The sequence below is a fragment of the Mesoplodon mirus genome, assembly GCF_964341445.2.
Source record: "Mesoplodon mirus genome assembly, chromosome: 3".
Taxonomy (NCBI): Eukaryota; Metazoa; Chordata; class Mammalia; order Artiodactyla; family Ziphiidae; genus Mesoplodon; species Mesoplodon mirus.
The window spans coordinates 8,548,320-8,576,230 of record NC_138978.1 but is presented as its reverse complement, the minus strand read 5'-3'; the positions used below and the strand labels follow the sequence as shown (position 1 = coordinate 8,576,230).

At 47.4% G+C, this 27,911-nt stretch overlaps 1 protein-coding gene across 1 annotated transcript in view; it reads left to right on the top strand.

Annotated features, from left to right (window-relative positions):
- Positions 1-27,911, top strand: part of MTOR (mechanistic target of rapamycin kinase) — a 120,815-nt gene that overhangs the window by 68,973 nt on the left and 23,931 nt on the right. Inside the window, exons 29-36 of the mRNA XM_082614800.1 lie at positions 10,538-10,613; positions 13,817-13,956; positions 18,392-18,492; positions 20,184-20,299; positions 21,540-21,617; positions 21,805-21,912; positions 25,073-25,198; positions 25,288-25,419. Coding sequence (XP_082470926.1) covers positions 10,538-10,613; positions 13,817-13,956; positions 18,392-18,492; positions 20,184-20,299; positions 21,540-21,617; positions 21,805-21,912; positions 25,073-25,198; positions 25,288-25,419 — 877 coding nt within the window. The remainder of the gene's footprint in view (positions 1-10,537; positions 10,614-13,816; positions 13,957-18,391; positions 18,493-20,183; positions 20,300-21,539; positions 21,618-21,804; positions 21,913-25,072; positions 25,199-25,287; positions 25,420-27,911) is intronic.

Below are 27,911 nucleotides of genomic sequence, written 5' to 3'. Positions count from 1 at the left end.
TTCATGTGCCTATTGGCCATCTGTATGTCTTCTTTGGGGAAATGTCTATTTAGGTCTTCTGCCCATTTTTCGATTGCGTTGTTTGTTTTTTTGTTATTGAGTTATATGAGCTGTAAGACACTTTGAATTGTGTCTGACACATAGTCCATATCTAGCAAATATTAAGTAGTATTGATATTTAGGTAATCGATGATCATTTCATCAGAAAAACCTCCCTGTCCACCTGAATCTAAAATAAGTCCCCTGTGCCATTCTCCATCTCTGTGCTCTGTTTTCTTCATGGTGTTTACCTCCACAGCACTTACTTCCATTTGTGTTTTGTATATCTACTTCACTGACCTATAAGCTCTGTGAAAGCAAAGACCGTACCTGTCTTATCTACCATAGTAGCTCTAGCAACCAGCACTTAGCACAAAGCCTGAGACAAAAGAGATACTGCATTGGAACTTGTCAAATGAAAGAATGAATTCCCAGCAGAAGGTTCTTTTCTCCTAAATAAACATCTGACATGGAGACTTAGAGTCTCTCTCCATGGTCATTGCCAGTATTTTATCATGGTGAGCTCTTCATTGCAGGGGATTGCTTTCTCTCCTGCTTTAACATTTTCTTCCATAGATTTTAGTTATAGAATCAAAGAAAGTGAGAACTGGAAGAGTTGAGATCATTTGGTTCAGCCTTCTTTTTTTTAACCAGTAACTTGAGGTAACATCCTGATTGTATGATCACTTTGTATCTCTGGAAACCATTGATTTGCATCTCACCCCTGTTTCTTTACATATGAAGACTAGTGAGAGGGCCACAGAGCATTGTGGTAGGGTTTTGTACCCCCCAGCCCCCCACCCCCGCCGTTGATTCTGGAGGCCTGTATGAATGGCATATCCGATAACTTGACCCTGCATCGACCTGTCGGTTAACCCTCATCACGGCCTGAGGGGCCACATGCAGCAGCTCATGTTGAAGACAGAACACAGAAAGTAACATGTCATGTCTCTGGGCAGCTGTATTCCCCGTAATTAATCCAGGAACCCAACAAATCTTGTCTGTCTCCAAAGGGAAATCAAACACCCATTACATTGCAATTGCAAAAAATCACTCTTAGCCAAAGACGGATTCCTGCCAGGGTGCAGGACAAGATTTCAAGTCCGTGTGCAGTTGCCCTGGGACTGAGGAGCTTCCCGTCAGCCTGGGTCTTAGCCTCCCTGTCTTAGGCAGCACTAATGGGGAATGGCCTGCAACTCTTTGAGAATGTTAAAGAAATTGAACCCGTTTGTGCCTGAGCAACCACTTAACAGTGAGGGTGACTGGGCTTTACAGCCTACAGGCAATGGGCTAGATGGACGAACAAACCCACTCTGTGTCTTAATTCTAAACACATGTTCCCAAGGTGTCTCTGTTGCGTGCTTGGAAGTATGAGCCCAGCTTTTACAGTTGTTTCCAGGCTTCCAGAAAAGGTACACAGTCTTGTTCTTTTCCCGCACCTCTGCTGGAAGAGAAAACGCTCTGTCCAGAGGGGAAGGATTTGCTCAAAGCTTCGCACCTCTCAGTAAAAACACATTCCAAACGTCTGGACTCATGCTGCCTTCAAAAGTGCCAGTGTGCCCCGAGGAATCCATACCCCTCTAGAAAAGCTCCAGGCAGCAAAGAGTGTGCAGATGAAGGAAACCCCTGTGTAGCCCAAGCACAAGCACAGATTATATCTTTCTTTTTAGCCCCATCTTCTTCTTTAATGCCCTTTTACATCCAGCCATTACCCAAGAGGCCCGGTCCCTCACCAGTCATCAGTAGAGCTTAAATTTATTTCTGGCTGCTCTAAAGACTTCTTACAGGTTCACTTTACAACAGCTTGCCTCTATAGAGCATCTTACAGACTCCAAGGAAAGCTGCTTTTCAGTGCAGAAAGCTGACCGTGAGTGAGGAGTTGTACAAAGGGAAGAGTCCTGGGGTTTCTCCTAAAGCTGACCAAAAGGACAGAGGGTCTTTCCTTGTAACCCAAGACCACTCTAAAGGGCGCCGCTTGCCGTCAGCCAGTAGTTAGCCTCTGCCCCTCCACTACGTCTAGCTCATCCTCAGGAATGGCTGGAGGTTTAGCAAAGCTGCTTCTGATTTTCATGTACCACTGCGAGGGGGAACAAACTGCTGCTGGCAATTAAACTGGGTCACAGCACTCTGAAACCTTGAATTATAAGCTGTATCATGGTTTCAGAGCTGTTAAAGCGTACCTCTTAGAATTGATGAAATACGGTAGGTGCCCCATGGCCACCTCTGACACAGTCTGTCCCAGTGACAATGAAATGTATCAGTGGTAACACCATTGATCTCTCCAGATTCTTTTGGACATCTCCTTGGCTATGAATCTTGGTGATTCAATTACAGTATGTTATGGTCCTCGTCTGTCAGCTTTTCCTTACTAAAAAGGTAGGCATCTTTTTTCCTTTTCCTGATCCCAGAATGGGCATCCGTATTTCTACAATGTGGCCTAACTCCGTACTGGAGTACAAGGCCAGCGCACATCTGCTCACACAATTATAAGCGTGGAGAGTTCAAAGCTGCCGAGTCACTGGATGCCGGGTCATTTAATTTTGTTTCCCAACTTCATCCACGTAATAGACTGAGTCAGAGCTCTTGGACATGCAGAAGCCAAGAAATCAGGATTTTACCCAAAATATCAACTCTATTTTGAGTCAAGGTAGTTGAAAAATAAGCTTTGGGCTTCAGTCTGTCAGCCCTCCCCGCTTTGTTGTTTCCTGACAGCTTCTTCTTCCTAATCGTCTCTCTCAGAGCTCTTCATTTCACTCTGGATATGAGGAAGCAGAAAGGAGGAGAAAAACCTCCAGGCATCACCAGAAAAGGAGCAGTGCTCACTGTTGTAGAATAAAAAGATAATGGCCAATTTGTCAAGAAGTGTCGACAAGAAAGATGAAGTTGGCAGTAATTAACTGGCTGACATGCTGGGAGTGATGCGCCTGCCAGCGGCTCCCTAAATCAGCCAGAGCCTTGGAAATGTGACAGCCATTCATCACTGTTACAGCACGCCGCTGACAGGCCCCTGGGTTGGAAACCCGACCAGCACAAATCGTGTGCTCTGACACTCCGGGTCTCTGCGACCTCTCAGTGCCTTACTCTGGTTGTGCTGGGGAGCCCGGGCCCCGCATCCAACCAGGAGGGGCCTGGAGGTGACGGGTGAAATGGGCCCGCTTACCCTACTTGTTGCTGAGTGCTGTGCTCATCCTCAGGGAGGCCGCTCGGATTCCCAGGGCTGACCCTGCAGATGTCTACAGGACAGATCACCTGTGAGCAGAGAGTGTGAGCTCCTGCCGCGCTCCTGGCGCCCTGGTGGCTTAGCTAGTGCTGCTCTCACCCAGCCACGAGGGTGCACCCACGAGACGGGTTTGTATGTGCGATCCAGCAGCAGGGTGACATTCTTATGCAGCTGTTAGAAATAATTATGAAGGGGCTTCCCTGGTGGCGCAGTGGTTGAGAGTCCACCTGCCGATGCAGGGGACACGGGTTCGTGCCCCGGTCCGGGAAGATCCCACATGCCACGGAGCGGCTGGGCCCGTGAGCCATGGCTGCTGAGCCTCCGTGTCCGGAGCCTGTGCTCTGCAACAGGAGAGGCCACAACAGTGAGAGGCCCACGTACCGCAAAAAATAAAAAAATAAAAATAATTATGAAGACTCTGGATAAAGTAGGAAATACCTGTGATATGTGAAAGAGCAGAATCCAAAACTGTATGATCACTCTAGCTAGCACTGTGTGTAAAATATGTATTTATACAGAATATGCATGGGCAAAAGTAACATTCTAATGTCGTGGTGAACTTCCCTCCCCCCAATTTTTCTTAATTAAAAAAAAAAAAAAGATATACTTCCTACTACCAGTCTCGAAAAGGTAGTTTTTGTCTCTCCTTTCCCTAATCTACACAGTTGTTAGCATTCTATCTTTTTTATTCTTAAGGCCCCACTTTCTCACATACAGATCTAGCAAGTCTTCTAGATATCATGACAGATGTGTCATTTACACTGTGAGCAGACAAAGGAAAGGGTGAAGACAAAGTAAGAGCTCATTATCCTTAAGCCACTGTGGTCTGAGACGTCAGGAACCCATTTGATTGTCCAAGGCAGTCCACCCACCTCTTGCACCAAATTTTTTTTGTCTTGGTGCCTTAGCTCCCTGAGGGTGCCAAGGACACCAAATGTCCCAGCTTTGAAACCGTCTAATGAGGCCAGCCTCCTTTTCTTAATATGTAGAAAAGGAGTAAATTTACTCTTCCTAAGTTTCTGAAGCAAGAAAGGAAAGTTTGACCTGCCAGACCCTGGGGTGCTATCTTCGTGCCCTGACTGTGGCTTTAAGGGGGGGACCCTAAGGCCTGCCAGTCCCCTTCGCTCTCCCCACCCCTTCCCTCTCCTTACCCACCTGCATTTGAATTGCCCCTCACCGCCTTTCTCCACTGCACATTTCGGATGTTCTCACGTTGCCTTCTGTCTTCACTGCTGTCCTGCTCGAAAAGAGACTGTCACACCCTTGAGCTCCCCAGAGTCCCAGGGGAACTGCCTGATGAAAAGACATCAGGGCCCCACCAATCCTGGATCTTCCTGGCTCTGTACAGGAATCAAGATGTTTTGTTTTTAATCATCCGTTGGACACAGAGCTAAGTCTTGCTGCTGGAAGAAGTAACAGGGATGGACAGAAGCAGCTACCGCTCTATAAGAGAAATAGGAAAGACTGCTTGGGGGACTTCTCTGGTGGCGCAGTGATTAAGAATCTGCCTGCCAATGCAGGAGACACGGGTTCAAGCCCTGATCCGGGAAGATCCCGCATGCCGTGGAACAACTAAGCCTGTGAGCCACAACTGCTGAGCCCACGTGCCACAGCTACTGAAGCCTGTGCGCCTAGAGCCCATGCTCAGTAACAAAAGAAGCCACCGCAATGTGAAGCCCACGCACTGCAACAAAGAGTAGCCCCTGCTCACAGCAACTATAGAAAGCCCGCACGCAGCAATGAAGACCCAATGCAGCCAAAAATAAATTAATTTTTTAAGTGCATTAATTAAAAAAAAAAAGATAAAGCAACAGAAAAAATTCATTAAAAAAAAAAAAAAGAAAGACTGCTTGATACAGTGGTGAGGACCCAAAGCAGGGTCTATCTGGGCCTCAACTTGGCTGTTCAGGAGCTCCTCAGCCAGACCCGCCCAGGTCCGCTGTCAGCCGTGTTGTGTGTGTCACCAGCCCAGCACCAAGGGAATTCAGAGTATTCTTGCTTGACAGAGAACCAAATAAAACGTAGACTACAGTCTGCACTAGAAATAGGAGAGAGAAGGCCCAGAGCCATTTGGGACGCAAGTGCATGACGTTCTCATAAACTTCTGATGGGAGCCCTAGGACAGTCTGAGTAGTCCCCCAGATGTGACTGCAGATGCTCCTCGTGTGACCGGCTTTCCAACGGGCTCCAGCTCGTGTTGAGTGATCCTGCATCACTTTGCTCTTAGTAGCCGAAGGTCATCAAGGCACCAGGGCTAAGAGATGAGGTCGATAACCAAGTGAGCCGTACCAGGAGGAATTACCAGGCCAGATGACATTGGATTTGACATCAGTCCAGAAGCCCATGGAGCAATGACTTAGGAAACAGCACAGTTCCTCAGGTTTCCCTTCAGGTGGTAGGAGTGGCATTTGGATGCCCAGCCGGAGACTCTCCTATTGGTTTGCTAATGGCTCAGCTTTAGTTAGGATGTGGAGCAGTTAATGACCCGCTGTTTCTTCAGTCTCATCCTCAGTGAGACTGGTCACCACTTGCCTGTGAAAAGCACTGAGGAAAAGATTGAAGGGGCGAGTCACGGGGAAGTAAACAGTCCCCACCCCCAGCGCTAGCTTCTCAGCCTTCGCTCTTGGACAAGGAACCCACCAAGGCAACGAGGAGCTCCTTCACATCTGAGTCCCTTCCTCAGCTTACACGCTTTCCCTACGTCTGGAAAGAGAGTTTCAGATAGTGGAGGAAAGATGCCTGGTGTAATCTGTTTGGTGTAGGAGGCATTGAGGCCATATCTTCTTCTTATTTGTTAATTCGACTCAACTCTAAAAAGCGTTTCCCTCAATTGCCAAGAATTTCCCAGTTTCAAGCTCTTCAACTCAGCTTCCTTTGATAAAAATTAAATCTTGGAGTGAGAGAGGGGAGGTGGGGAATGAATGAGTGAAGATGTCTGAATAATTGCCTTTTCCCCTCTTGATATCCTAATTCGTTGTGTTTCCCTGTCTGTCTCTCTTCGTTGTATTTCTAACACCAGGTTTATTTGTGGGCTCTGCGTTTTGTTCTGTGGGTGGGCAGCTTCTGTTTGCTCTGTCGACTCGCAGCCATACAAGAGCTCAGCTGGGTGTTCTCACTGCGCAGTGAAGCAGGATACAGATCTGCCCCGACACCCATGCCAAGACAGCACTGGGACGGGATCCCCTAGCCTAGAAATTCTTGCGCCGCAGCCGTCTTTTCCTTCTGGCCTTGGTGAGCGTGGAGAGGAGACAGGCTATCTGGTTGACCTGTCATCCTGTGCACCGTTGTCGTGGGCACGTTGCTCCCTAAGCCTCCATGTCTCTATACTTGTTTGTTAGCGTCGGTGAGGTCTGGTTTGTGTTGTTAAGCACTCCTCTGCTGTTGGGCTGAGCTTTGAACAGTTTGCCCTTTATAAGCCTCCAGCATTAATACGGAAAGACCCTGGGACACACAAGGGAGCATTTATTGAACGGGCTGTAGAAAACTCTCAGCTGCCCCATAAAGCGAGAGCGCCTCATTTGGGGGCCTTTTGAGCAAAGGTGGTTTCTGCACATGAGCCACACATACGGTCGCTCCCTTCAGTCTCATAAAACCACATCTGAGTTTAAAAAGGGAGTATTTGAACGGACAGTCTTGTGTCACCCAAGCAAGCAGGAGACTGGGGCCTTAGTATCTGGGAACTACTGAGTTTCCACAGAGGCTTATTCATCCCCCACTTAGCAGCCTGGGCTCTGTCTGTAAGCCTGGCAGCCTCAAACAAGCTGCCTCGGAAAAGCCCACTGTGGCCGCATGCTGACTGTCCTGCTGCGAGGTGTGGAGGCGTTGCCAGTGGCTTCTGAAAGGAAATAAAAAATAGGAAACGGGAGCTTAGGGGTCAGAGCAGGGTGTTAGCCATGGTATTGGTGAGGAAGCTAAAGTGAAGGTGCATTACAGCTCCTTTTTCCCGTACAGCAGATTATATACAGAGTTCACTCATGGAAACGTCCCATGCCATGCTTTCAGTCACTTATTTTACACGTATTTGCTCAGGCCCACTGATGCCAAGAGTAGACAGCTGACATGCTTCTCTCCCACTGCAGAGCTGTACCCTTAGTTATCACTTCAGATCCTTTTAATGGTACAGTTTCAAAGGGAAAGGATGACCGGCTGGGCCACGGTTTCTGTATACGTAAAATGGGAGTGTTAATAATGTCTATCTCGTAGGATTAAGATGACACGTATCAGCAATAATCAGCATAGCGCCTGGCACCTACAGTGAGCTCTCAGTAAATTTAGGTATTTTTTTGTTGTTATTATAATCCATTGCCTCCCGTGATGGAGTGCCAGAAGCCGTGGAGGAAGGAGAAAAAGGTAAGGTCCCAGACAAGATGGTAGACTCTCTTGAGCACCAGGAGAACCCCCAGAGCCTCAGCCCCCGCAGTTGCGTTCTCCGGCAGCCTTGTAGGCACACATGGGAGACTCACGGAAGGAAAGAAGAGGGCAGTGCATTTAGGGAGAAAGTTCTGCGGGAAGGAAGAATGCAAACAGGGAGGAGGAAAGAATAACAGGATGAGAACAGCTGGTTAACTTGAAATCTCTCCTCTCTGAACTGTCAGAAGTAGGTGTGTACGATCTCCTTTACTTTCAAGTCCTCAAACCAGAACTTAATTTATCAAAGGGACCCTTTCTCTCTGCTCCCACTCATTTTTCATGGGTTTGTTTTAGTCCATTTAGTTAAAGTTGTCATTTTTCAGTGACTGTCCTTACTGTTGGACAAGAGCTTGTCATGCATCCCAAGGTGCACCCCCGCTTTTCCTGGCCATTGATGGAGGCCTGGTCAGTGTGGGTCCGCAGGGAGCCCAGCCCCCCTTTCCTTCCCACGGGGCTCTGTCTGCATCCTCACCTGCCTCCACACATATTCATGCGGGAAGTTCTGTGCAGGTGACTTATGTGGACTTTCTCTTAAAGGAGTTGGGGCCATGTGATGAGTTTTCTTTTTAAGTTTGCAAAGCTGTGTTGGTCTGTCCTTAGAGGAGGTATGCCAAAGCCATAGCAACGTTAAGGTAAAATTTATATTTCTCCTCTCAAGTCTCTAGTCACAACTTCCTGATTTTGATCAGTTTCTTGTAAAATTCTCCTTTTTATGTGTAACAAATGGGAGAGTGGGGGGGTGACTTTTGCTTGCTTTTGTTTTTGTGTTGCTTTATTCCCCAGAGTGAGGCAAGTTTTGGTAATGTTTATAATTCGTTCTTGAAAATTAGAGTATGTTCCAGAACATAAGATTGGAAGACAGTTATTAGAACTCCTGGATTTTTATGTCTGATTCTTAGAGTTAACTTCTTTTGGTTCAGGCAAGGAACACTTTCCTTATCTTCCTCATCAGAACACTTTATATTCCTACCAGGACCATCCCAATAGTCCACATTAGGACTAAAAATAATATATAGACTATATCACTATATATAGTTACATATGATATAGTACATATTTGAGTATAATATAATATATAGAATATATACTGGCTTTCTTTTTTCCTGCCTTCTTATGCTTCCAAAATCTTTATTTGGGCTCAAGGAGCTAGATTATCACAAATCTATACCCAGTAATATTAATTATTAATACGGTTTACTCAGCCCCATGTGAGTGAGCAACAAAGCTGAGAACCTGACTTAGAGGCCAAGAGGAATGGGAAACTGCTTCACAATGAGCATGCAGTGGAATTAGTCCCTCTGGACTTGGCTTTTCATTCTCAGCTTAGAAAAACTCTCGTAGGGCTTCCTAAAGGAAACCATGATGTTACAGCTTCACTTTGAAATTAAAAATATTTCTGAATCCTGCAGCAGAAAACTTACAGAGAACATCTGGGCTCATTGCTTTGCTTAGGACCCACACAGAAGCACCAAACAGTCCGCCCAGTAGATCCCACACGAGGTTGCCCATCTGCTCCTGTAAATAAAGGAGAGGGATGTCTGTGCAGTTACTTTCGCCTCTGGTTGCAGAGCCTGGAGCCTTGAGCTTGGACACCCAGTCTAGACTCCCAAGTTGGTCTGTCACATTTTGCTCCCTGCCTGTGAACAGATGTAGTCATTGTTGTCCTGTGGTTTTCTCAGTCCTGCTCCCTCCCTCCCTCTCTTCCTTCCTTCCTTCCATAACTCAAGCTTATGTTTAGTGTTGGGTTAGTTGCTGCTTACCCTCTTACATAGGTCCCTGTTGGAACAAGGGTCTGAGCCTTGCAGCTCCCCTACTTTCAGGACCTCTTCACAGCCTCTCTGATGAACCAACTTCAGGCAGCAAGCCTTCCAGCTTTCCTGCCCAGTTGCCCCAATACACTTACAGTTCTCCAGCTCCAACTGGCCATATGCTGCCCACAGATGACATCAGCAAAGTTGTGTGTTGTTATGAAAAGCATCTCTCCGCCAGAGAGACCAGGCAAGTGACTTGGGATGCGGTCCCTTCACAGCCTGCTGCAGAGGGAGGGCATGGTCTTTTTTTTTTTTTTTTTTTTTTTTTTTCCTTTTTGCGGGCCTCTCACTGTTGTGGCCTCTCCCGTTGCGGAGCACAGGCTCCGGACGCGCAGGCCCAGCGGCCGTGGCTCACGGGCCCAGCCGCTCCGCGGCACATGGGATCCTCCCAGACCGGGGCACGAACCCGCATCCCCTGCATCGGCAGGCGGACCCTCAACCACTGCGCCACCAGGGAGGCCCTAGGGCATGGTCTTTGAAAAGGGACTAGGGAAGCATCTGAATTTGAAAGAGATGGGCCCCGTCAGGGGAGCAGTCAAGACTGTTGCTGGGTTCTCTGTCATTGACGTGGATGACCCAGCCTCAGTGCCACTTCTTTGTCACCCACAGAGCCTGATGATTTTTATTCATTTTGGTTATTCTTATCACCAAGGGCAACTGATGAGAAGAAGTAAGAGTTAAAAGTTCAGAGGTACCTCATCTGGTTGTGTTCTACAACACGAACGGTTCTAGAGCCAGGGCTTCTAGTTTAAAAATAGGCATGTGCTGCCTGACGTATGATATCTGAGAGGAAACCAGTCTGCTGCTTGGAGGAAGGGCCCCAGAGCAGGCAAGGCCTCCTGTCCACCAAATGCGGCCCCTTCAAAATTAGGAGTATGAGATCAAGATGAAATCATTCAGGCCGAGCTTTCTGGGTGGTAATAGATCACTGATGCTCTTTCTACATCTGTAAGACATTGTCCCCAGCATGCTGGTGAGCCATCTGCCCACAAATGACCCTGCACCTCCCACCCTCTGACATGCTGAGTGTAACCACCTCTTCCTTTTGTTTTCCCAGCATTAATAATAAGCTACAGCAGCCAGAGGCAGCTGCCGGGGTATTAGAATATGCCATGAAACACTTCGGAGAGCTGGTAAGTTGCCTCATTCCTTTTAGAAGAGCAAGAGGTAGCCACCTGGCTAGGGAGGCACTAAGCCACGACCTTGAGAAAGCTACTTTCCTTTTCTGTTTTTTTGCCAATTGTTAAAAATCTGATGCTGACTTACCTATATCTTGAGGTTGAAGGAGACAGTGGCTGTATGGAGTATATTCAAGCTAAACAGAGATCGTGAGGGCAGAATCTAAAAAACAGTAATAACTTGTATTTATCAAACTCTCAGCATGCACCTAGCCCTTTGCTATGTGCTTTATGTACTTCATCTAATTCAGTCCTCCCTTTGAATGTGTACTATTGTTATCCCATTTTACAGATGAGGAGACTGTGGTCCCAGCAGGGTAACAACCTTACCTGAGCTGACAGTGAATAAGTGGCAGAGCCAGGACTTGAACCCCGGGCAGTCTGGTGTCAGAGCCCAGGTGTTTAACCCTGACCAGAGTTGTCTTTGTGTCGTCTATGACAGCCAGCATTACCACTGGCCCATAGTTAAGGCTCAGTACCTACTTCAGAGGAAACCATGGGTAATTCTCCAGAAAAAATATGCCATAATTTACACCTGATATTGAGGGATTGTTCCATCTCATTACTGCTTATATAGCTTCTTGCCTCCTGCCATCTTTGCCCAACTGATACTGAAATGATTCCGTTACTCTCTGTATTCCTGGGAGAGTGCTTTGGTAACTCCTAACCATATATAAGGCATCAACTTAATCAACTTAACATTGACTTCCTGGAAGGTCAGGAAGTTCTGGGTCCATATATTTGATGAGGAACCTTTTATTAGTCAAGTAGGTCACTTACTCCAGTCTGCCTTAATCAAGAGCCCAGTGTGTCAGAGTGAAGCAAAGTGACTACTTCACGGGCTTTTGCCTTCTACAAGGGCTGGTCAATTGGACTGAAACCTTTCAGGGAATATTTGGCCATCTTGAGCACATATCTATGACTAGACTAAGAAAGCATCTCCAGATGACAAAACAGAAGGGACTGTGTCTCCTCCACCTTTGCCACAATCCGTGTTCGCAGAGGGAAGAAGGTCAGCCAAGAGGGCGCTTCATGTACTCCACCCAGAGATGTCCTCTCCTGTGATATCCTTAGCGCTTAGACCGCAGTAATTGAAACAAGGATTCCACAGACGTCTGGTATTCAGGCGATTTTATACCCCGGTGGCTCAGAGTACCAACCTTAAATGAAGAGTTGCCCCGTCTCCAGGTTCTAAAAGTGGCCATTGCTCCAGGATGGCTGCTAAACCTATGGTGGATTCTCTGTTATATTTAGGTGGCTGAGTCACATTAAGCTTGACAGTGGTTGCTTTTTCTTGGCAGGGCCTGCGCTTTCTCAGCGCAGGTTAGGTAACAGCAATCTCATTAGAATTTTGTGTGATTCATTGCTTAAACCTTACAGTTTCTGCAATCTGTTGCAATTCAAAATATCCTGCCCCCTACGTGACCTCCATACGCCGCTCCCCCGGCTTTCTGCTTGTTCATACTGAGTGTGTGCCTTACATTAGTCATGAGCCTTTGTTTCTTTTCCACCCAGGACAGAAATTCAAAATGGGAAATTTACCAGTGTTACTTTTTAATTTCAGAGTTTTTAATTGTACAGTCTCTGCAGTCACTGTATTCTCTGTAAGTTTTTGCTTTCATATTTAGGCGTAATAGAGCGGCATGATTCTAGACGAGCTTGGGAAATGGAGCTTAGGTGGTTTTACCCTCCACAGAGTCCATTTTGGCAAACCTCACTGTACATGGACATTGGGGAAAGGGCTGTTGTGGCTGCAGAACTAGGCCAGGGGAAGCAAGAGGGGGCTGGCTCTGCTGAAAACACACGGGGGGGAAGCAGGCACAAGTTAGCTACCTAAAATAGAAATGACCTCCTTACAGAGGTTCAAGAAGAAAAGATTCTGGGCTTCCCTGGTGGCGCAGTGGTTGAGAGTCTGCCTGCCGATGCAGGGGACGCGGGTTCGTGCCCCGGTCCGGGAAGATCCCATGTGCCACGGAGTGGCTGGGCCCGTGAGCCATGGCTGCTGAGCCTGTGCGTCCGGAGCCTGTGCTCCACAATGGGAGAGGCCACAACAGTGAGAGGCCCGCGTACCGCAAAAAAAAAAAAAGAAGAGCTTAGCACACAGTAGCTGTTCGTGTACGTGCTGCTCAAATAAGAGTTTCATTTAGAAAGGAGAGGAAGGTAATGGGGGAAGCAAATGTGGGCCCTGCATTATATCATACACATTCCACTGCAGGATCGTACTGTTAAATAAATCCCTGGAGAGCCACTCCCCTGGCCCAGTAGAGAAATGGTCATTTACCAAGCTGGTGATGAAGAAGCCCAGAAGACAGACTGAGATGGAGGGCAGAAAGAGACATAAAACAGTCCCTGGGCCATTCAGAGAGCTGTAGACTGCAGCTTCTAGACTGCAGCACCGCTCATTCACGTGGCTGGCACTGAACTGCAGCATGGCGCGCCATCTGCCGGGTAATGGAACCCGTCCTTTGGCCCCTGCCACTGGTAAAGCTGCCAAGTGCTAAGCGGGAGGGAACATTGGATGGGGGAGACTCTAGAAGAAGGGAGGAAGGTTTTTCCAAAGAATTTTAAGTGGCAGTATTATATTGTATTTTAAATTATTATTTCCTGAAAGTTTAAAAATGCATTAAGAAGCTCAGAGAATCGAGAGCTTTTAAAAAGCGAGTGGTTTTCCTCCAGCAGATATGCAGATGTGGCCTGGTCTTTCTGGCCTCATCAGGAAAGCAGCTGCCATCCCTGCCATGTGGCCCACTGTCAGCATTCCAGCAGATCGAGGCCTTGGCATCCTTACAGGAGCCCTGGTTGGGGCTTCCTGCCGTCCTAAATGATTTCCCCTATCCCCGTATCCCCACATGCTGGAGTTCTGCTGACTTCTGTGTCTGGGCTGGAAGTGATGGGGGGAAAGCATGGCCTGACATCTGCTCTCAGATTATCCCAGGGTTGTTCCATCACTGTGCCAAGGAACCAGCATTCCCACTGTCACCAAACATACCTCCGGATATTCTGAAGTTCTTTTCAGTCCAAGCCAAGGCATACTGTGATGGGTGAAGTGTCACGCATACAGCACGGCACACTCAGGAAAGAGAGTCTGTGGATTAAAAAAAATGTACCCCTGTGTTCTCTGTGCCTCCCAACAGTCCTCTTTCTTTTCCACTTGGCAGGAGATCCAGGCTACCTGGTATGAGAAACTGCATGAGTGGGAGGATGCTCTTGTGGCCTATGATAAGAAAATGGACACCAACAAGGATGACCCAGAGCTGATGCTGGGCCGCATGCGCTGCCTCGAGGCCTTGGGGGAATGGTAAGCTGTAGCGGGCTGATGGCCGAGTTGCATTTGAAATGCTTCTCCCGACCAGAGTTCTCATCTAAGACTCTCATTTTTGTTTCACTTGGTTATTTTCCCAGGAATCATCTATCACTTTGGAATGTTTCTCTCTCTGTTCTGTCTCAGTGCTAAATAGAAAAACTCTTTCTTTCTTTCTTTCTTTCTTTCTTTCTCTCTCTCTCTCTCTCTCTCTCTTCCTTCCTTCCTTCCTTCCTTCCTTCCTTTCTTTCTTTCTTTCTTTTTTAACTTAAACTTTGTAATGCTCTGGGACAGGACAGGTGTGGGTGTGCTCCTGGCATCTACATCTATTTTCTCTCTGCCTCTTGACCTTGACTGACTGATGAAGACTTCATATTCTTACTCTGCAACCTTGATTTTTTTTCTTTTCTTTATTACCTCTTGCTAATGATTTTAGGAAAGAAGAACAGATGACTGCTTTCTTCAGGTCCTTCACCTTTATTAAATGCTTACTACGGGCTCAGCACTTATGCCAGGCTCCAGAGATTAAAAAAAAAAACAACACACACAAAAAAAGAGGCCTCTTCCTTTGTGAGGCTGATGAGACAAGCACGTTGCAGGCAGTTACTAGAGCCTGAGAGCCCAGGGACAACGAATGGTCTGAGCACACAGCTCTGAAAGACCCAAGTGGGGCACGGGGTGATCTTGCAGTTCTCCCTGGAGGAAGGCCTACGGCTGGGAGACAGGCGAAGGAGAATGGGGAGAGGGAAAGGGCATGCCAGGTAGAAGTGACAGTAATGCTTGGTTTAGAACACTTGCCTGCATCTTGGCCTGGGGAGTTGTTAGGGGACGTTAAAGGAAAAATGGTTCCTGTTCCGTTTTCCAGCATCAAGTGCAGTTTTTTAAAATAGTTAAAGCAAAATGCCATCCTGCAGTCATGAACTAGTTTAACTACAGTTTTAACTAACAAACAGAAGGCCGTACTGCCTCCCCAGGAGCAGATTATCTCAGCTTCCTCTCGCATGTGGGACTGAGTGCCCCATTCATTCATTCAGCCAGTCGTACTGAGCGCTTACTCATTGCCAGGGTCTGTGCTAGCTCAGGGGCTAGACACAGCCCCTGCCTTCCCAGAGCTTACAGGGCAGACGACCAGGCTGCTGTAGCACAGAGTGAATACAGTTTTAAAGGAGAGGAGAAGCCCAGGGCCTGTGGGATATCAGAAGGGGCCCTAATCCTAGCTTGGAAGGTTCTGGAAGGCTTCCAGGAAGAAGTGATACCTAACTGGGACCCAGACAGTGAGGAGAGGTCAGCACATCATTATGTTTAGGGTTCTGAAAGTTCAGTAAGGCTGTGGGGTCGAGTGTGACGCAGAAAAGAGGTAAGAGGTGAGGCAGGAGAGCTAGGCGGGGGCCAGATCAAGTGGGGCTTATGCTCCACGTTAAGAGTTTGAACGTTAACCAAAGGGCTATTGATCGGCCATTCTCCAAGCCCCCCAGAAGTTTTTTTCTTTGCGTTCTTCCATTCAGTGCCCTGAAATGCTCACCTCCTCTTCTCCTTCTTCTACTTTTTGAAATTCTCCCCTCTTTCAAGGTCCACCTGAACTGTTTCTCCATCCTTGAAACCTTTCCTGCCCTCCCCGCCTTTCATAATTAGAGACAACCACTGTCCTTAGGTGGGTTAAGTAGGGTTGGCTTGGATGCGTTAGAAGAGACTTTACATGTGATTTTGTTTAATCTCCATGTGTGACAGTTGGGAAACTGAGGCTCGTAGAAGTTGACATAACCTGCCCGAGGTCTCCGGAGAGCAGAGTCATCCGGGTCTCCTGACGTTGCACTGCCCAGGGCCATCTACCTCTGAGCTCTTGAATTCGTTCCAGCTTGATAATTACCTGTAAAGTATAAGCGGCTAGTGATGCTGACCAAGGGGTTTAAGAATGAAGTAGGCTAAAAGAGATTTTAAAAAGAGGTGAAAGAAGTAGAATTCTTTTCCTGATCATATGCAGGTTTTTTATATGGTTTATTCAGCCAGTTCTATTTAGAGTGCAACTTCTGGATTGCTTTTGCTTTGGGTTAGTATCCTGAACGTGCCCGAGGCAGGTGTTCACCGGAGGTGGCCCTCAGGAGTGATCCAGGGTTACCAGTGAGCTAAGACCCCCTCCCCATGCTCAGCCCCTGGGAGCTGAGTACCAGAGACAGCCACCCCCTCCCCCAGCTCCCCAGCCACACCTGCAGCCCCTTGAACCTAAGTCAGCCTCCTCCCTGCACTGTTCCTTTCATGGCCTCTGGGTCCTTGAGGACAGATTCCTCAGGAATGAGGTCATAGACAGCCAAGTACTTTTAGGCGTTGCCAATTGAAGAACGCTCCTTACACTTTTTGCTGCTGCACTGGGTGGGAAGTCAGAGTTTTGGAGGACCTTTTACCCAGTCCTCCCTGGTGTCGGTGAGAGGTGCCAAAGAGCCTCCTAGTAGTTGCCCCACGGACAGTCTCATACTTTTTATTTATTTGATTTTGTTCACCCCCGTGCCTTTGAGAGTTAGGACTCAGTATATTCTGCATCCTTATTTGTAACAAATGTTTGTGGGAGAGGAACCCCGCCTCTGTGTACACCGACCAGGTTCTGACAACTGTTGACACAGCCTCAGCTTGAAGTCGGTGTCTGTGTCCCCTGGCGGAGCTGCCTTTCAGGATGCTGCTCCTGCACTGCTCCCTGCTTTGTCTCTGGAGTTAACAGTTTGTGGCGTTTCACACTGAACTCGCTCCCTGCCTCGAGATGAAGAGGAAAGCTAAATCCCAGACCTGTGACACAGAAATGGGGTGTCCTGATGAAACAGCAGAGGGAGGCTGAATTGCCTATGGCTACCAGCTGTACAAATTTGAATTCCAGGGTTGGAAGGAGCATTCAGAGATCATGTCGCTTTCCTTTACCTCCAGACAGGACCCCAGCAAAAAATGTGCTGCCCGGAGGAGCTGTTCTATGCTCTGAGCCAGTGGGTCTCAAACTGTGGCCCCTGGATCACAGCATCACACCTAGAAACTTGTTAGAAATGTACTTTCTCAGACCCCAGTTCAGACCTCCCGAATCAGAAACTCAAGGGATGGCACCCAACGATCTGTGTAAGGAGCCCTCCATGGGATTATGATGCACATAACAATCTGAGAACTGCTGCTCTAAGACAACCTCCAGCAGGACCCAGAGTGAAGGTTTCTCAGTTTAGACGGCAGGAAAACAACACTGAGGTTCGTCTAGCTGCTGTCTCTGAGCTTCAGTAAGTGCACAAGGCAGGATGGCTGCCCACTTCCTCTTCCTCTTTTTTATCTTGGCTGTGTATTGAGCTAGAATGCTTGCGTCCCTGGCTCTCTTGACCTTGTGGCAGAGAGACAGTGAAAGGTAATGACTGCCAGGCCACGATGCTGGATAATGGCCCCGAGCAGTTCTCCTAGATGTGGTCACCAGTCAGCTTCTCGGTGAGCTCAGCCCAGATCCCTTCAACATCTTTATCTCCTCCCCCCTCCCTGTCCCCCATGTCACCTGATAGTGCAGTGTAGCTCATGTCCCACGAGGCTTCTGAGCTGGGCCACTTGGAACTTGTACCTTTTCTCTTGACTCCACTCCCAATACCAAGTTAAAACATCCTGCAGAGCATCTCTTTCAGAAAGTAGGAAAGATTAAGGAGTCTCCTAGCTGAGTCTTGAAGCTCACATGAAAGCAGGAGCTCATATTTGCCCTGTAGCAGAGTTTTATTTCCTTTCCTTCAGAAGTGCAGCATGCGAGGGAAGCAGTTTTAACAGCCAACAGGACATCTTTTCTTGAGGGCTTCTGCTCTGTGTACCAGAGTCTGCTGAACACCATACGTATCTCAGTGTCTCCTGGTCATACCCACACTCACGTAGTTGTGCGCAATTCTGAGAGTGAGCAACATCTGGATTTCTGGTAGATGTGACCGTTGTAGCACCTTCTTCCTCTGTGCAGACTGATTTCATTTGAGTTTCATTTCAGACTGCAGCCATTGGTATAATACTTTTAAAAGCCAATTCTCCCTATAGCTTGGAACCCAAAAGAATGTCCAGATGTGTCTCTTCCGATGGCTTTCTCTGTAGGCCTGCCAAAGGGAAAGAGCCCAGAGTTCATTGGCATAGGAGAAAAGTTATTTAATATTTATGAAGGGGGCCAGATGTTCACATTTCACGTCACACCTAGTTAGTTAGACACGGTCCCTATCTTAGATAAACTCGCTCTCAGACAAATTATGAGCCACCAGGCCATAGAGACAACAAATGGCCAGTCACTTCTCAATTATATCACACAGTCAAAAGTACTTTTTCTTTAAAGGCTCACGGTTCAAGGCAGGCCCCTCTCCTCCAGTTCCTCCGCAGCCTCCAGCTAATCTACGGGGCTGGAGAGAACGATGGAGGTGACATCTGTTAACCCGACCGTATAATTCTTTCCCTTCAGGGGGCAGCTTCACCAGCAGTGCTGTGAAAAGTGGACCCTGGTTACTGATGAGACCCAAGCCAAGATGGCCCGGATGGCTGCTGCAGCCGCATGGGGTTTAGGTAAGGCCCCCCTCCCAGGCACCCGGTCCCGGTGAGGACAGTGAGGCTGGGGCTCGCATCTGAAACGTACGGCACTGTGGCTGCAGGCAGAGATGTCAGGTCTATAGAAGCATAAAGCTGTTCATGTCCACTTCTCCCTCCTCCATCCGTCCTTTCTACCTCATGACTTTGACTAACTTTGCTAGATGTGTCTAATAATGGCTCTTCACAGGGAGGCCAAGGAAAACAGTGAGCAAAGCATCAACACTGAGATATTTAGTGAAGTTGGTTCGTCTTCTGGCTCCATCATCATTAGCCTTTTTCCATGTTTCTGCTTTGCGTGGGGTCGCCACCTCATGATCCAGTATGGTTGCTGGAGCCCCACCAACATGTCTTTATCCTACAGGAATAATGAGAGAAGTCAGCTGTCTAGCTCCTTTTATTTCTTAACTTTTACCATAGAATCTTCCCAACAAATATAAAAGTGACTAGTATAATGAACCCCGATATGCTGTTCACCTTCTCCAACAGTTAGGAACATTCTGGCACTTTTGTTTTCTCTGTTCTCCTCCTTGCTGCCCGACACTCAGCCACCTTCCTCCCACTCCCTGAGTGTTTTCAAGCAGCAATTTCCTTTTAATCCCCACAGACAAGTGTCGTTTTCTGACATCAGACCCCAGCAGAGAGGATTCCCAGTGTCTGTTCCAGGGATGTTCTCAGTAAGAGGGGAAAGGGCCCATGGATGTCCCAGGTGGAAGCTGCACCTGTGGAGTCCAGAGGAAGGTTACATAACATCCACCTCCATTCTCACCCTCTGAGTCACACAGCTTATATCCTTTCCTTTCATGAGCTCTGAGCTGGATCCAGAACGTTTTTCAAAACCAAACTGCTTCCTGAGGAGTCATCATTTGTTATTTGCTTTTGCCCAGAGGCATAGAGAATGGATGCACCAGTGGTCTGGAGTGAAAGGCAGGAAAAGGCCTCGTAAAATCAGCAGCCCTGCAGTCTGCGGCTAATGAAGCTGGTATCTTTCCTGCAGATGGTTTTGGAAATCCTGGCATTTGATACATGCTCACCCCACCAGGGGAAGTGACTGTGTCTTTCCAGATGCCACCATTTCCCCAGTCTGCCCTGATATGACACTACTGTGCTATGACCTAGCCCATCTTTCTGTTGTAACAGAGCCTCTTAAAATATTTATCTCCTCCCTCTGAGGCAAAGGTACTGCCAGAGTGAGCCAAGCAAACTGTTTGTCTCATCCTGTCCCCTGTCTGGATAACGACCATATCAGTTGTTTAGGGGGAAATGTAATGTCCAAGGTACCGTTGAACTGTGAGATCCTCCATTGGTTGGGAAGAAAGCTCTTCCATCTCAACCAGAGAAAGCTGGGCGAATTCTCTAGGTTAATGAGGTACTGCGTGGCACCCTCCTGACCTGTGCTTATGTGGCTCCTTCCACCTTTCATGGAACTCCCTGGGGCAGCAGTGGAGGCCTGTGTTTGGAAGACAGATGTGGCCTTGTTAAACTGGCTCTCAGCCTCACAGAGTCTAGAGGCTCTCTGCAGGATTCGGGTACAGCAGGCTCAAGCATGTCCTATTTGAACCCCAAGCTAAATTCAAGTAACAGTGACAAGGCCTGTTTGAGATGCTGCCTTTAGCCCAGCAAGCTGACCACCCTAATGCTTTTCTGTGTGTGTGTGTGCACGCGTGTAGGTCAGTGGGACAGCATGGAGGAGTACACCTGCATGATCCCTCGGGATACCCACGACGGGGCATTTTACAGAGCCGTGCTGGCACTGCATCAGGACCTCTTCTCCTTGGCGCAGCAGGTACAAACCTCCATGTACCCACACCACCTACAACGGGAAGGTAATCACGTGCACCGTGTCCGCGCCTAGCACGTGGCGCCTGTGTAAACAGGCTGTTGTACTTCAGCTCTGGCGTTTGGCTCTGTGGCCTTGTTAGAATGGCTTTGGAGCGCAAGGCTCGGTAAGAAGATGACTCCCAGCATATCAGCCAGGGCCACTTTCTGCTCTGAGAGAGGGACGTGTGTTCTGGAAGTTACCATTTAGATTGCTTTTGGAGTTGGCTCCTTGGGTCATCGTTGCATCCTTTTTACCATGTTGCTTTAGCACTGCTTGTAGTAGAGAGAAACTGTTTTACCAAAGGAGAATTCAGAGAGCAGCACACCCCTCCTGCAGCAGAAATCAGTCACGAGGTTCTTCTGGCTCTGCAGGCGTGTCACACACTGGTTACCTTCTAGGAAAGTTAGCACTTGATTTGGAAATCCTGTGCTGACTTGCAGGCTAAAATAACGAGGTAATCACATCCAGCCTGTCAGGCACCCGACTGTCTTGGGTGAGGTGCTTGGGTAAATGACCTGAGCGCTACCGGACGGGGACATAGTCATACTAACCTTAAACATTCAAAAAAGAAAAGCTCCACGTGCAGGGGTTTTAATTGATGAAACAGAGAAGACTCAAACTGCAGTCCTGTGGCATCCCCACCGCCCCAAGCTCTGATTCACACGATGAGAACTGAGACCTGGGTCATTCCCGTCACGGGCACAAAAGCTCCCATTTACATGGTGAGGGTTGGCATTCTTCTGCCAATTTCAGAGGCACTCCCTCAGGAGGACAAGGTGCTTAAAAGCCAGAGACAACCAGCTGGGCCATTTGAGTGCTTGCACAGTCTGTTCTTACCAATATGCCCAACATGGAGAAGTTGAAAGAAGGTAGATCCACAAGTTGTCCTCGAGCTGCAAGAAAACAGTGGCTCTGTTTCTAAGCACGAATTTCCCTTCCTTTGTTACCCGGCATCTAAGATGTTAAGTTTTGGCTGCCATACATTTCTGTCTTTTCTGAGAAATCAGATAATGCTCTTCTCTAGGCTTTCAAATCTGGTAAAAGGTTTCTTCCCTCCTTCAGTGAACTTTTCTCTTCATCACTAGGATTTCAGTGAGACAGGTAACTTCTGCAGCTAGTTGGGAAGCCTGAAAATCACAGCCCTCCCTCCCCTCAGCTCCCAAGTCCACAGCTCAGTTCCAGGGCTTCTCTTTTTCTCTTCCAGTGCATCGACAAAGCCCGGGACCTGCTGGACGCCGAGTTAACTGCGATGGCAGGAGAGAGCTACAGCCGGGCGTATGGGGTGAGTGTGGACCGTCTGCACGGTGCAGGGTTGGAAGCACATTTCAGTTCTTTTTGCAGAGTGGGCTCGTGAGGACACACAGGCTGCCGAGAGCGTGCCTGTGGGACCAAAAGGAATGACTGAAATGAAGCCTGGCTTTCGGATTGTTCGCGCTGTGTTAAGTTGGAATGCGATTTGCTTCCATCAGGCCATGGTTTCTTGCCACATGCTCTCCGAGCTGGAGGAGGTCATCCAGTACAAACTTGTCCCCGAGCGCCGGGAGATCATCCGCCAGATCTGGTGGGAGAGACTGCAGGTGAGCCTGGTAGAAAGCCCCGCTTAGCCTCACAGAGGTTCCGTTTGCATTCAGGGCAGAACACCCAGAGGCTTCTCACCGAATAAGCCTCTAGCTGCGAGAGAATGACCTCTTTTTCGGCCTCCTTTTACCCTTCTCTAGGAAGAAAAGAAAATATCTTTTTTTTTTTTTTTTTCTTTTTTGGCTGCACTGCACAGCTTGTGGGATCTTAGTTCCCTGACCAGAGATCGAACCCGTGCCCCCTGCAGTGGAAGCGCAGAGTCCTAACCACTGGACCACCCGGGAATTCCCAAAAGAAAATATCTTTAATAAGTGACATTATGGCCAGCCAGTTGAGAATCTTGTCCTCAAAATCAGTGGTTCTCAACTTTAGCCACACAATAGAATGACCTGAGAGCTTTTTTTGGCCTTTTTTTTTTTTTAATAAATTTATTTTGTTTATTTATTTATTTATTTTTGGCTGTGTTGGGTCTTCGTTGCTGCACACGGGCTTTCTCTGTTTGCGGCGAGCAGGGGCTACTCTTCGTTGTGGTGCCCGGGCTTCTCGTTGCGGCAGCTTCTCTTGTTGCAGAGCACGGGCTCTAGGTTCGTGGGCTTCAGTAGTCGTGGCTTGCGGGCTCTAGAGCGCAGGCTCAGTAGTTGTGGCCCACGGGCTTAGTTGCTCCACGGCACGTGGCATCTTCCCGGACCAGGACTCGAACCCGTGTCCCCTGTATTGGCAGGCGGATTCTCAACCACTGCACCACCAGGGAAGCCCCCTGGAGAGCTTTTAAAAATCTGGATACTCAGACCACTTCCCAGACCAAATAAACAAAATTTCTGGGGATAGACCCAGGATCAGTATCTTTTCAGCCTTCCCAGATAATTCCAGGATGTGACTGACACTGAGAACCACTGCTCTAAATCCACCTGCTGACCACCTGCATCCAGCCCTTTAAGTGGGGTGGCCTGATGTGTTCAGTTACTAACCCCTGCCGTTTACAGTTCCTCAGCTCATAGTCACCCCATAATCTCTGTGCAGACTTTTTTCCACTGAAGTTTCCCCTCATCGAGAAACTTCTCCAAGTCTTCCATCAGTATTTTCGTTGTACATTCTGATCATTTTAGCTTGAGGAGCTGTCAGTTCCAGATCTGGGAGTCAGGAGTCTTAAGTGTCCTTGGAAAGGACAGTTCTCCCATTCCTTGAGTCGGGAGGAGGAGAAGTTTGTTGGCAAAGCCTTCACTGCTCCAGAAGCCACTTTTCCCCCTGCTTGTCATAATCAGCCTTCGTCAATTTTAAGCTGTTTCCTCTTGACCCAATCCACACTTAATTCCAGATTCTGTCCCCAGACAAGTTGAGGTTTGTGCTTCCAACTTTTCAGTAGGCTGTGGCAGAGCCTTTTGACTCCAAGTTGCATTCCTGTCCACGAAGTTCCAGGCACATTCCACTGGAAAGGAAAAGAGCTGGGCAAAGGATTGCCTATGAATATAGTCGTTTATGCTCTGAAATGAGCACATGCAGTTCTTTCACATGTTTTATTAGCAGTTATGAAGTGCCCAGTGAATGTTTTGATGGAAAATTGTCCATTGAACCCCAGAAAGGAATTCCACAAAGCCAGAATTTCCCACTTGACTTGTACACACCCTGGTGTTTTTAAGTGCCTGTAATGAGGTGAAGAGTTTCCAAATCAGAGATCTGATGAATCTTCTGCCATTCTAACAAGTGGGCAAAATAGAGACTTGGAAGGGGGTAGATTAAATGAGTCTCAGAGAGAAGGGACCCGTGTTTGACTTTACTGTGTCCAAGATACCATCATCATCTTAGGCCCTCATGACTTTCCTACCTTAAGACAGGAAGATGCTTTTTGGTTTCCAGGGGCCAAGTGATTTCAGCATCTGGGAGAAACTAGCAGATGATGAGAAGTCACCAAAACAGTCACTCAGTGTACTTTTTTCTGTTTTTCTAACTTTCCAAATTACTGTTGTTACACATAACAGGACAGAAAATTGTGGTTCAAGGCCTAAGAATACAGCATTAACTTTGTGGTAGGAATTTGGCTCTTGTGGATGGCTTGCTGTCAGAACACTCAGCCAACTGCCTAGGCTGGAAGAGTGCCGTTTTGCGATCAATTAAACTGAACTCCCCAGCCAGTGGCTCCCGCGGGGCAGTTTGAGAGGTCAACCTTACTTGCATTGGGTCTTTTCTTGCCTTGGGTTCTTTATTCAGTCTCAGATTGTGTCCCGTCATGTTTAAAAGCCTGCAACCATTGTCGCTAGACTTTTAGACTTACCTCCATGGAGGACAGCTCGTTGTTTGGTTTCGTGGAACTCTCTGATGAAGTGAGAGATATCAGAAACCCATCTCCCCTGGTGTTTGTCTCTGAATCTGACTTATTCTCAGGAAGGTGGAGGAGGAGAGGCTCGCTCTATTCTCAACAGTCTTTTGATATAAAATTAGCTTAGCCCCTTTGATAATGATTAATTCACTTTGTTTCTTTTTAATTTAAAAGAATTTATGTGTGTGAATGAATGAGTCCCTTTCCCTTCTATGTGCAGTTTTTGATCTGAGATGAATAAAAATGTAGAGGAAAGACAAGGTCAAGATCTGAGTGCAAGTTTAGGCTCTGATAACTTCAGAAATATAAACACCACCAACTTACAAACAACATCAATTGAAAATTTAATTATTTCAATTTTTTTTACACTTAATTAGTTTTTTAAATTTTGAATGATACATTTTAAATGTAATTTCTTTGTCAGTGATAGGCATCTTCAACCAGAGAGACTGAAGCAAAAAATTAAAGCTAAAAGTACATTATTTACAATTCAGAAAAGAAATTTAAATAATTTAGTTCATTTAAGCCTCACCATGGCACCATGAAGTTGGTACCATTTTTATCCCATTTTACAGATCAGTCACAGAGAGGTTAAGTAATTTGTCCAAAGTCACATAGGTGGTACAGTGGACGGGCCAGGATTCAGGTTCCAGAGTTCTTGGTGCACTGCTTCTCGAATTTTGAGAAGTTCCTAAGAGGCGTTTCACTCACAGTACCCTTCACTTGAGAAAGTTGAGATTATAAAAATGAATCTCTTTTTTGTTTCAGGGTGGGTTTCACTGTTGCTTGTGAGGGGTTAAGTTATAGCAGAGCACGTGTCTAATCCTCGCTTCTGGACGTTCCAGGGCTGCCAGCGTATTGTGGAGGACTGGCAGAAAATCCTCATGGTGCGGTCGCTAGTGGTCAGCCCTCACGAGGACATGAGGACCTGGCTCAAGTATGCAAGCCTGTGTGGCAAGAGTGGCAGGCTGGTGAGTGTCCCCACCGTGTGGGTAGGGTGGGAGTCTGGGGGGTGCTCCTGGCCCAGTTCTGTGTATAACCCCAACCTCTTGTTTTGAAGGCTCTTGCTCATAAAACCTTAGTGCTGCTCCTGGGAGTTGATCCATCTCGGCAACTTGACCACCCTCTGCCAACAGTTCACCCCCAGGTGACCTACGCCTACATGAAAAATATGTGGAAGAGCGCTCGCAAGGTCTGTGCTAGAATCCCGCAGGAGACCACGTTTCTCCAGAATGCTCGCCTAATCTGCTTCTCACTGCCTCCTCCAGGCCCGAAAGGAAACAGCGTCCAAACCACCGTGCCAGGGAGTTCACTCCCATCAGGAGGCTGTTTGGCCTGATTTCAAAGAGTGAATCATATTCGAGGAGATGCACGTATACCATTGATGAAACCAATGAGTGCGATCACAGTTCTATTTACTAGCAGCTAGAATATGCTAAAACATAGAAAATATTTCTGGGTTGTGTTGTTTTTCCCCCTAAGAGAAGTACCCAAAAAAGCATGTCTGTGAGAACACAGACTGAAACTTTCGTAAGACCAACTTGGTTTTTCAGACTTCTCGTCTCCTCTCCTGTCGTTAGTTTGGGATTCAAAAGCAGCAACACCCAGAGTCTGATGCTGAAACCAGTGGGGAAAGTCACCTCGAAGCCAATGTAGAATTCCTCTGACTTTATTTACAGACAGGTCCTTGGGAAATAGATGTGGCTTCTTTTTTGTTTTTATTTTTTAAAACAATCTCCCTGTACGATGGTGATGATTAACAAAAAGTAGGCCCTGGAGGCAAAATCAGCACCTGCTTTGGCTCCCCCATCATCGTCCTTATGAAACAGAGGAGGGAGTCCCAGCTCTCCTCTCCCTGTTGTTGTCCCCACAGTGTCCCTGAGATGAGAAAGGAATGCAGAGCAGCCACTGGAGCTGCGGCTGTGGAAGATGTAATAAAATAGCAGTGGAGGCTTGGCTGAAGGCTTACTTGGGAGATCCCTGGACTGTGTCAGAAGCTGATTTCTTTTGTGGGTGCTGGATTCTGTGACTCTGAATGCCACCCAGAGTGGGAGCCACAGCCCTGCACCACGCACTGGGTCTTTGATTGGGGCATACTTCAAATATCATGGCCCAAGTGTCCTTCTCCAAATGTGCAGTTTGGGGTTTTTTCTTTTGTTGTTGTTTTAGAGGGGGTGGTTTGGTTTAGTCTCTGTGAGCCTCCCAGGCCAGAGCACTTCTGATTCAAAGCCTGACCTTCCTCCAGGCAAATGAGAAAAACAGAAGGTGCTGGATCTGAATATAATCTGGTTTCCTTCCTATATGTAGCCTCCAAGTCTTTGAATGTCCTGCCGAAGGCAGGCGGAAGGAGTGTTTTGGCTAGTATTTCAACCGAGGAGTGGCTTCTTTCAACATAGGACCACAGCCCGACTTCTCCACAGATTATGGCCTTTTCTTAGGAACCCAGATTCTGGAGGGAGACCATAAAACCACATGGATTAAAGATTTAGAAATCTATTTAAAATTAGGTGCTTGAACGTCAAGCCCGGAGCTAGAGATGCCACATCTTCGTAAGAGTTCAGGAGCTACTCCAAGAAAACTGACTACTTAATAATAATTGTGCTATTGAACAAGTCACTTTAGTTCTCTGAGCACTGTGTTCTTCCTCCATAAATAAGGATTGTACTCTCTGCTTTGCCTAAGGCAGATGGAAATGGGGAAAAGCAGATCCCGTTCTGCAGGAAGACATCAGGCAATAGGTGTATGTCCACTGTTTTTCTAGACAAGACAGTTCACAGAACCTAGAGGCAGGCTGGTTCCTTCTGTGAAATTTCACTAAGCCGAGAACATAGTTCTTGCCCACAAACCACGCAGGCAGTCAAGAGCCAGAATAGTCTGCCCAGCTTACACTCTGGGCCTGAGAGAAACCCCTTCCTCCAAGCGAGCAGTCCATCATCTGTAAGAGAGAAGGAATCATTTTTCCCCCTACTCACTTCCTGGGGATGGAGAAAAGAAGGAGGTTTTTTGTTTGTTTTTTAATTTATTTTTTAATTTATTTATTTTTGTCTGCATTGGGTTTTTGTTGCTGCTAGTTGTGGCTCACGGGCTCTAGAGCACAGGCTCAGTAGTTGTGGCGCACAGGCATAGTTGCTCTGCAGCATGTGGGATCTTCCCAGGCCAGGGCTCAAACCCGTGTTCCCCTGCATTGGCAGGCGGATTCTTAACCACTGCGCCACCAGGGAAGCCCAAGAAGGAGTTTTTGATAGAACATTTTCAATTCCTTGGAAATAAGATGCCTCCATGCCACAGAGTAGAAAGATACTAGAGTCTCCCATGCTGGGTAAACTGACTAAACCTAACATTGGGCTTCAAATCCAAACTAATACTCAGCCTTCCCAGTTTTGGCAGTTTTTGTTTTGTTCTTGTGGAGTCTCCCGAAGAGAATTTAAACTCTCTCTCGACAGTCAGTGACACGTAACCTGTGGGCTCTGAAAAGCACCTGGCATCCGAGTTCCTAGTTCATTTCTTACCTGCTTGATGTACACACTAACCACCATGAGTTATCTTCCACCTTTTTCATGAGGGATCATTTAAGGACTCCCTCCCAATTCTTTTTTTCTCTTCCTAATCAGATTTAAGTCTAGCCAGTGTAGTTCCCATAGAAGAAAAACTAAAGGAACGCTTATCACTTCCCAGGTGCGAGAT